At 38.3% G+C, this 10,174-nt stretch overlaps 1 protein-coding gene across 1 annotated transcript in view; it reads right to left on the minus strand.

Moving 5' to 3' along the window:
* Window positions 1-5,913, minus strand: part of LOC105058308 (ATP-dependent zinc metalloprotease FTSH 6, chloroplastic) — a 15,056-nt gene extending 9,143 nt beyond the window's left edge. The window contains exons 1-5 of the mRNA XM_073249204.1: window positions 5,189-5,913; window positions 4,461-5,001; window positions 2,884-3,197; window positions 1,743-1,983; window positions 1,327-1,656 (exon numbers count right to left, since the gene is read on the minus strand). Of these exons, the coding sequence (XP_073105305.1) occupies window positions 1,327-1,656; window positions 1,743-1,983; window positions 2,884-3,197; window positions 4,461-5,001; window positions 5,189-5,781 (2,019 nt within the window). The 5' untranslated portion in view covers window positions 5,782-5,913. The remainder of the gene's footprint in view (window positions 1-1,326; window positions 1,657-1,742; window positions 1,984-2,883; window positions 3,198-4,460; window positions 5,002-5,188) is intronic.
* Between the last annotated feature and the right edge of the window lie 4,261 nt (window positions 5,914-10,174).

Here is a 10,174-nt window from a genome sequence, read left to right on the forward strand (position 1 = left end):
TAGTATCATACGCCATAGAATCCTCACAAAGTTTTTGTTGTCCATCATCACAGATAACTTATTAAGTTTATCTATTGCATAATCGTTATAATAATTCTTGCAACTAAAATGTATCTGCTTTCAAATTTGGGGTTTGATGGGTCACGATTTTGGCTTTGGCTTGTGCATACTAAACATAGCTTAAATTTTTAGAAATTTGACTGGTGATTCAGTAAAGTTAACTTTCAAATAATGCAGAATAAAATCAGTACTGAAATATGCTAGTGCTGATCATTAGATAATAAAAAGCAAACATATATATATATATATATAGGCATAAATGATACCATGAGAAACATTGCCTCGGTTAACCTACATTATATATATATATATATATATATATATATATATATATATGTAGGCATAAATGATACCATGAGAAACATTGCCTTGGTTAACCTACATCTGACCCAAATGTTAGCAATCTGATAGCCAACTCAACCAAGCAATGATATTGCAACTTGGACCGAGTGATCCTATATATATATATATATATATATATATATATATATATATATATATATATGTAGGCATAAATGATACCATGAGAAACATTGCCTTGGTTAACCTACATCTGACCCAAATGTTAGCAATCTGATAGCCAACTCAACCAAGCAATGATATTGCAACTTGGACCGAGTGATCCTCGAGATGGATCATTAAGATTTATATATAACAGTGATTCTATAGTTGCACCTTTGTTGGAAAGAAATGCTTGGGCTAGCTAAGATTGTTTGTGTACAATGCAATTATTCAGCATAGCACCAATTCCACATTGATCGAAAAGGAGTTCTGTTGTCGAAGACACAGCTTGCATGCTCCTGGCCATAGGCATGTATTTTACATTGCATTGCAAGACAGACTAACTAGTCTCTCTACAAATTTGTATTCTGCTTGTCTGGTGGAGCAAAATTTAGTAGAACTGCTATTTTCCTTCAATAAGCCCCAAATATGGTTAGTCTATTAGGAATGTTACCATCTCTTATCAGTCTATTAGCATGTATATTATAGCACCTCAATATATGGTTGGAGTTTCACAAACAAACATATTTTGCTATATGCAATCTATTTAATCTGCAAAAATTTCTTTGAATCAATATAATGTGAAGTGCTTTTGTAAACCCTAGAATTGAATATTATAATTTATGGACATATGCAAAATCTAAAACGTTCACATAAACAATGCATTTACTGCTAAACAGGCTTCATGTTATTTAACAATATCAGGCTTACATTTCTGTCATGAGGAACTACAGCATACATGAATTGGATGACTCAAGCTGCAACCAGCTCAGTAGCAGGTTGCCTTTCGCTTCTGTCCACCTCATCATCGGTGAATTCGGACAAAATGGCTCTGAATTCATCTCCAGTGAGAGTTTCCTTCTCTAGCAACACCTCAACCAACTGGTCCATAGCTGCTCGATTATTCCTTATGTGAGTCTTTGCAATTTCATAAGCTTTGTCAATTATTGCTTTCACTGACTTGTCAATATCTTCTGCAAGTTTTTCGGACATCGAATTCCTAGCCAGCATTCTCAATACTACATCACTGCTTTGAACTGCTGGATCCGTCAGTGCCCATGGCCCAATCTCAGACATCCCAAACATGGTGACCATCTGGTAAGAATCACAAAGCAAGAACCTCCTCTTTAATTTAAGAAGCAAAGGATGTTACACTAAATAAGCCTAAACAAAAAATATACCTGTCTTGCAATCTGCGTTATCTGCTGCAAGTCTCCAGCTGCACCAGTAGTGACCTCTGATTCACCAAATATTACTTCCTCTGCTGCGCGACCTCCAAGGCCTCCGACTATTCTAGCAAAGATTTGTTGCTTTGATATAAGAGTTGCGTCATCAGCTGGAAGGAACCAAGTAAGACCTCGAGCTTGGCCCCGGGGAATTAGAGTAACCTTTTGCACTGGGTCATGCCCAGGAGTGAGTGTCCTGTATGTGATAAATCACTTAGGTCCTTGGAGTGGACGTATTCATCCGAGAAAGAAAGTGAGGCTTGATATCTAATGGTTTTACAACTAGCTTATAGCTTTGTTGGTGATTTCATGGATATTGTTATGATCTAGATATGCATGTGTCCAATAGTTTGTAACCATCACATCCTGCCATTATTGACACACTATTTATCCTCTTTATTTTTAAAGATGACTCTGGTCCTCATAGTTTTGCATGTTGATCAGAAAATATCTTTTTTTTTTTTTAAATTTTCTGTTGTATCATAAACAGAAGAAAGCAATCTCCATCATTTTTTTTTTTGAAAGTAATGATCAAGTAAGTAAGACGCTTTACCCCAGATTTACTAAAGAATGGTAGAATATCTATATGGTATGGATACAAAATATCATGAACAGGAAGATTTAGAGATCAGAACATAAAAATCTTCAATCAGAGCTTAAATGCATCGGTGGGTTAAGGGAATCCATTGGTAGGATGTATTGACATTGATACATTTATATTACTGAATGTGCATATGAAAAACTAGTAAAGAGGGTTATTTTTCAGATTGCTTTCTTCTTTCATCTCAAATGACTAATTAATCAAACCTTTTTTTTTTTCCCCATTTTTATTTGAGAATATGAATGGTGGTACTACCACCTTCTAGATTTAAACTAGGAACCTCTCCCCATAGCATGAGCTGAGGAGAGGTGCCAACTAGGGAACTAAAGTCCCATTGGCATGGACAAAGACTCATTAAGCACTGTTTCCTTGGCTACACATATTACACAGAGAGAGAGAGAGAGGGAGAGAGAGATATTGCATAGCTGCTAACATATAGAAGAGAAAAGGCTGAAACAAAAGGCAAGGTGGGGGTGGTGGGAGTTCAGGACTTACGCACAAATGGCATGCCCAATCTCATGATAGGCTACCAGCATCTTGCTTTTCCCATCTGTCATCTTGGTTCCTTCCATGCCGGCAACAATCCGATCGATTGAATCATCAATCTCTTTCACTGTTATTTTATCTTTGCCTCTTCTTCCTGCAAGAATAGCTGCTTCATTCATCAGATTTGCTAGGTCTGCACCACTAAACCCTGGTGTTCTCATGGCTATGACACTGAGAGAGACATCCTTGTCAAGCTTTTTGTTGCTGCTATGGACCTTCAGTATTTCTTCCCTTCCTCTGACATCAGGCAATCCGACCGTCACCTGTCAAAAAAAAAGGACCATACATTATATTTCTGAAAACTTACATATTTGCTTTGTTTTGTTGTTGCTGGTTTCCAATCAAAAATATACATTATCATTTTTAGAAAGGTTAGCTTCGGTATTGGTTAATGATTGCGAACATAAAGGAGACCAAGATCAGACGATCAAACATGAGATGGTCCAAATAACAATATCATGTGCTTCCAACTTCATAAAGAAAAGGTGAAGTCATGAACATTTGCCAAAGAAAATAAATAAAGTAGGCTTTTTCATATTTTTGTCGATACATAGAAGAGCAGTAGTTGTAGAAATTTATAGAAGTAAGCAACTTTCTCACCATGAGGTCAATAGCTGCCAGTTCAACAGAGACCTTACATGGGCTATATCTGCTACATTACTTGTAACAAATATTGTGAAAACAATATTTTATAATTGACAAAAAACTTCTGAAATTACCTAAATTTAATACTCGGATACAGTTACTCATGTCATCTAATGAGTTCTAAATAAAATTAAAAAAAACCACTGAATTTATGTAGGAATGAACTACATGTGGCATCCAAAGCAGAGTGTAAACATGGCAACCTTAGCGTGGAGCATCATTTTTACTTTGCTAATGTCCACTCAGTTGAAATTAAACAAATACAGTAACATGGATAAACATGAATTTGCTAGTGTACTTTAAGTAGATTGTGACATTTTTATCTCATGCTGATTTGTAAAATTTTATAGTTTTCCCCCAATTTTTGCTGGAGTACTAATTTGTACAGTGAACATTGCAATTCAACAACTTGTTCTCCATTTACATGGTTCACTTAATGGTAACATACTAATAATCTGGCTGATTCATATTCTTAGGTATACTTCATCATCTAGCAAAAACTGCATCTTTTATCCAATGCAAGAAAAATTGTCTGAAAACAATGAGAATTATGAGGTCTGTTATAATATAGTTTCAAAGTCAATATCAAATGTGCTTCTCATTGCACTGTGTCTGGAGCCTGGAGCTCAGAAACATATTCGTTAGTGTCTTTTTCTAAAGAAAAAAAAATTGTCGTGATGCTTCATGACTTTGTTGGGTATCTTCCTCTACATCATGCTATCATTTTCTTAGTTATGTAATTCTGAAATTCTTGTGCATCTAATAAGATCACATGGATTGTGTTGCTATTGTAGAAGAGCTTGTTTGAAATAACTATACTAATGTGTTTGGCTTAGTGAACCTTTGGTTTCCTTGACTAAATAAAACAGCTGAATCCTTACCTGTCTGTCAAATCTTCCTGGTCTCAGCAAGGCTGAATCAAGAATTTCTGGTCGGTTCGTCGCAGCAATTACAATAACTCCACTGTCCCCACTGAAACCATCCATTTCAGTAAGCAGTTGGTTCAATGTTTGTTCTCTTTCATCATTTCCTCCTCCAATTCCAGTTCCTCTTTGCCTTCCTACTGCATCAATCTCGTCAATGAAGACCAGACATGGAGAATTTGCTGTTGCCTTATTAAACAAATCCCTAACTCTCGAAGCCCCTACACCGACAAACATCTCAATGAACTCAGAACCTGACAAGGAGAAGAAAGGAACCCCTGCCTCCCCTGCTATGGCTTTAGCCAGCAATGTCTTCCCAGTTCCAGGTGGCCCAACTAGAAGAACACCCTTTGGGATCCTTGCTCCCACAGCAGCAAATTTCTCTGGGGACTTCAAGAACTCAACAATCTCCTTGAAGTCTTGCTCTGCTTCATCAACACCGGCTACGTCGTCAAATGTGATTCCTGTGTTTGGTTCCATCTGAAACTTTGCTTTAGATCTGTTCAGAGTTCAATTAATATTAATGAATTTATAGCAAAGCTGGTTATACACTACAGATCCAATTCAGCATTAAAAAATCCTGGTGGTCATGTTAACATGAACTATGACTACAGATGCAAGTAACAGAAGTTAAATTCTCCTCAGACAAAACTTAAGAAACTTCTCCTTGCGTAAGAAGACATTACCTTCCCAGGCCAAAAGGCAAGTTGGGGCCTCCCGGAGTATTCGCCGATGAAGTTCTCAGAAACAATGATCCAAGAAGGAGCAAAGGGAATCCCCAGTTCACCAAAAAATCCAGGATTGCAAGTCCTACATTGGGTTCCACTGGATGAGCAGCAAAATCCACATCCTTTTCTTTCAGTTTCCTCAGCAGCTCCTTCGGCAGTCCTGGCAGCTCCACTTTGACTCTCTGGATTCTATTCAGGGCTGGGTTGGAGATCTCGGCGATGGCAACGGTGCCCTTCTCGAACAGGTCCACCTTCTTCACTGCTCCTTCATTCAAATACTGCAGGAATCTCGAGTACGACATCCTGCTGGAAGTAGAAGCTTGAGGGCTTTCTGGCTCAGCCTTTGTTGGCCGAACTGCACCAAACCCAGTGCCTATAAGTCCCAGGCCAGCAGATTTTAGTAGCTTCCTTCTGCGAAGATTGACATCTAGGAGTGTTCTCTGATTTGGATTCTCTCCTCTAAGAGGGGTTTTGATATTATTCTCTTTGGAGATCTCCTGGGACTTGCAGATAGGAAGATGGGCTGTTGTGAGAGAGAGTGCAGGTGGCATATTGCTTCTCAGATAGGAGAACACTTCTGAGTTCCAATCTAGGCTACAAAACTGGAAGATGGAAGTTTTGGATTGGGGCTGCTTCTATTCTACAAGGTCAGTTGGGCTCTGGCAGTTGATGGGTCTGGAGGGAATGTGGAGGACAGTTTAAATAGCCTGAACGGTAGTAGCGTTATGCTGAGCCGTGGATGTGTGTAGGCTAAAATGTTCTTTCCTCTATTCTTCTCCTTCTCATCCTTATCTTTGTACATGGAGAAATTATTGATTACAACGGTTCCACCATGTGTATCTTGCTTAGCCAGTAACAAATTAGCACATCATTTATTATTAAAAAAAGATATACTGTTATCTAAGTTTTATTAAAAATTTTAAGTAGACAAAGATTTCACTATTAACTATGATTGGCCGGCTCATAACTTTTATTTTTTTAAAGAAAAAAAAGTTAACTTTTTTGGATAGTGTGTTGGCTTGTTATTGGCTGGTATAAGATACACGTGATGAACTATTCTAACTAATAATTTCTCCTATGTCCGGCAGGGAATCAAATTTATTAATCCATTTGGCCAAATTAAGGGCATGAAGCTAGATTCTTTCAAGGATGCAAGGAAATGGGCAGTTTGAATCTTCTTATAGAAGAAAGAAACGGACAGGTGGAAAGGATGGGAGATTTGAGGAACATTTTAACTTGCATTGCATCTTTGAAGTTCATGCAACAGAACATTCTTCAGATTATACTTCGATGCTTCGAGGTCTTTCAACCAGGTTTGAATTGTCACTCTCCTCGAGTATCTTATCTTCTTTCTTGAAGGATCCAGAAAGTTGTTGATGCATGAATGTATAATGGCCTAAATTGTGGTAGGGTGCTGCGATGGCTCATATGTGGGTGGTGTGTGGCACACTTGGAAGGGGTCCCTTTCTACCAAGTTCCTATTCAAATCTGATGGTCCATATAGATAAAATGAAGTAATTTTATTGTCAGCCGAGCACACACGTGGGTGAGTTGTATCCATTTATTTGATTTATAATCTGCCTTTTTGTCTCTTTGATGAATTGTTAATTTGATGGCTTGTGGGCTTCATTTGTGGTTTCAAAGAGTTTTGAGGAAACTTATCAGAGAAAAAATAATAATTTTGATGTAGAGGATAAAATTCTGGGAAGTCATCCCCAAAGATGGATCCATGGCAATTGGACAGTGGGAATGCCACCATTGGTGGGGTTTTGGGAATTCCAATCACATTTTTGCCCCTTGGATTTCCTTGGTTTGAAAGGAAGATTTTTGCAATAGAGTGGGACCGCATAGCGCTAGTTACAGAACAAATGCCCAAGCCTGAAGGCCTCTCCTGCTTAATTTTTTATGGAATGGTGGCAAAGAATTCATAAATACTGGCTCCAAAGGGTATTTGGCTCGCCATCAACCAGCTTTCTCTTCGAATCTATAAAAACTTCTGGCATCATGTGCCTATTTTTAAATGCACCATGCTGCTTTAGTTCATACACGACGAAGATTTATGTAATTATTGGTACTCAATTCTCGTTGAGACATATGATGGGATGCCACTACCTGGATTCCAACATGGAGTTCATGCTGAAGATGGTGTGTGCCAGCTAGTGGATTCAAGCTATGGTGAGGTGCACTCAATTGTAATGAGCATCTCATTGTGCCATTGGCCTTGAAAAGCCTAATCGATTTATATGGATATCGGGTGGGAGCAAGGTTTGATGGATCTGGGATCAAGAGTAGAACTTAATTCAGGTTGGGTTAAGGCACGGCTTAACCCAATCCAAATATGGGCGTGACCCAAGCAAAGCCTAACCTAGTGGACAGGTCGATCTAATATAATAAATAAATAAATTTATACATATATTTTATAAAAAAATATTTAAATTTTTATTTAATTATATTTATAATCACACTAAGTGATAAATCACGCAAGTGCACACGAAGAAGATCTTAGCTGACTTAATATCAAGCTAATAAAAATATTTAAAATATTTTTTTAATTTTTAATTACCTAATACAGTTGGACCTATCCTGACTTAGGTGATTCAATATAGCGAAATCCTGTCCAATCTTTTTTTTGAGAAAAATAGTGACAGGGACTGCCACACATCTGTATCTATATCTACACCATGATTACAATCCATTAAAGCGCGCCCTGCGCTCTCCCAACGCGCCACATGGCAGCCTGTCGACGTGTCCCAGTATGCCACGTGTGGTGTCCAACTTAGAGCCACGTGGTTTTTTCCCCCTCTCCGGTACGGTTTTTTTTTTTTTTCGAGAGAACCCTCGAAGCGGCCACCTCCCCCCGGTCTCCGCCACCTCCCGCCGGTCTCGCCCATCGTCTTCCTCTCGCTCAGGTTTTTTCCTTCCCACAGATCTCTGTAAAAAGAGAGACGCTGACCTCCTCCCTGATCTCCTCGCTACCTGCCGCCGGTCTCCGGCGTCGCCTTCTTCCTTATTGTCACCGGCGTCGGCTTTCTTCTCCAATCTCCTTCAGGTGCTTTCCTTGCCATAGATCTCCCTCAATGGGCTTTTTTTTTCCGGCAAGTTTTTTGTTTTTTTTCATTTTGCTTCGGACCCTTCCCGAGCCGTCGCGGACGCCGACCTCTTCCCCGCTCTCCTCGCCGGTGTCCGCCACCGCCCGCCGGTCGGCCTTCTACTTTGATTTCCCTCAGGTGCTTTCCTTCCCATAGATCTCCGAATAAGAGAAAGAAATGAAAAGAAAAAAAAAAAGGAAAAGGAAAAATTAGCCAACACAAAACTCCGGCTATCGTCTAAGCTTCCCTATTCGGCCGCTTCAAGCTCCCACCTGGTTGGGACTCCTGAGGATGGAAAAAAATAATAGAAAGATCGACGAAAACAGATGAAAGACGGAAAAAAATTTTAGTGTAAGACCTTTTCCCCATAGATGATCATTTTTTTGTTGTTTTTGCTTCATTTTCTTTTCATTTCATCATCTTTTTCAGAGATCTGTGGGGAAGGAGAGATTAGAGGGGTTTCTTAGGTTCCGATTGGGCTTTTGGATGAAGTATATGGGATTTTCCATGAGTTGTGGCGGTGTGAGATGGTCCGTTGAGGCTTTGAGAGCTTAATCTTGGTGGAAGCATGATATTTGGTAGGATTTGGGGATTTTTGATCGAAGGGATTCTTCTTTGGCTACAAAACTTTCAATTTATGGGACACTGTTCTCATGATAACGATCTCTGCTTTAGAATGTTTGTTCGACTAATTTGATCGAAAATGAGCTCTATTCTGATCGATTATTTGAGATGGTTCTCCTTTTGAAATATCTGAAAATTTTAGAATATTTGCAGTGCGTTGATGCTGTTTCGCTTTCAGTTAATGTATGATAATTTGGTACTTTGATGTTCTACTTGATGAAGCAGTGATCATCAATAATTTTGTTTTCAATTGGTTCACCCATTGGTTGGACCAGTAATTAGAAGAACAAGAGGGTGTTGGCCCTGCCTAATGGACCAATTTGAGAGTAGCTGCTTTCTTTATATAATGCTTAAAAAAAAAAAAAAAATCTATCAAGCTGTTTGATATTGCATTTTTTTTTTTATAATACAACCTGTCATTCATCCACATTTTAGGACTGGCATTAGTACCTAACTCCACTCCGACTTAATGAGCATATGGTCAATATTTAGAAGCCTGATTTTCTATGGTGTTATTTTCAACTGATTCACCCAGTGGCTGGACCAGTAATTAGAAGAACAAGAGGGTGTTGGACCTCCCTAATGGACCAATTTGAGAGTAGCTGCTTTCTTTATATAATACTTTTTTTATAAAAAAAATCTATTAAGCTGTTTGATATTGCATTTTTTTTTTTTTAATAATACAACCTGTCATTTATCCACATTTTAAGACTGGCATTAGTAGCAAACTCCACTCTGACTTAATGAGCATATGGTCAATATTTAGAAGCCTGATTTTCTATGGTATTGTTTGATTGTACCAAACATTTTTTTTAACAAAAAAGTCTATCAATTTACTTAAGCTTGCACAGGATGGCATCCTTGATCTGAATAAAGTTGCAGAAACACTGGAGGTGAGCTGATAAATGCTCATTCAATTCTTTCTCCTTTTTACGAAGACTTAATGAAATGTTTCTGATTATATAGGTCCAAAAGAGAAGGATATATGACGTCACAAATGTCCTTGAAGGGATTGGACTGATAGAAAAGAAACTTAAGAACAGAATTCGTTGGAAGTAATTAACCTTTTCTATTTTTGCATCGTGACGTTAATTTTCCTGTATACTTATCTTATAAATTGATAAACATCCAAGAACTGAGGATATGTTAATTTGATACAGGGGAGTAGATGGCTTAACGCCAGGAGTGCTTGATGATGATGTTTCAAATTTAGAGGTATCATGCATAGATC

This window comes from Elaeis guineensis, chromosome 15 (assembly GCF_000442705.2).
Source record: "Elaeis guineensis isolate ETL-2024a chromosome 15, EG11, whole genome shotgun sequence".
Classification (NCBI taxonomy): Eukaryota; Viridiplantae; Streptophyta; class Magnoliopsida; order Arecales; family Arecaceae; genus Elaeis; species Elaeis guineensis.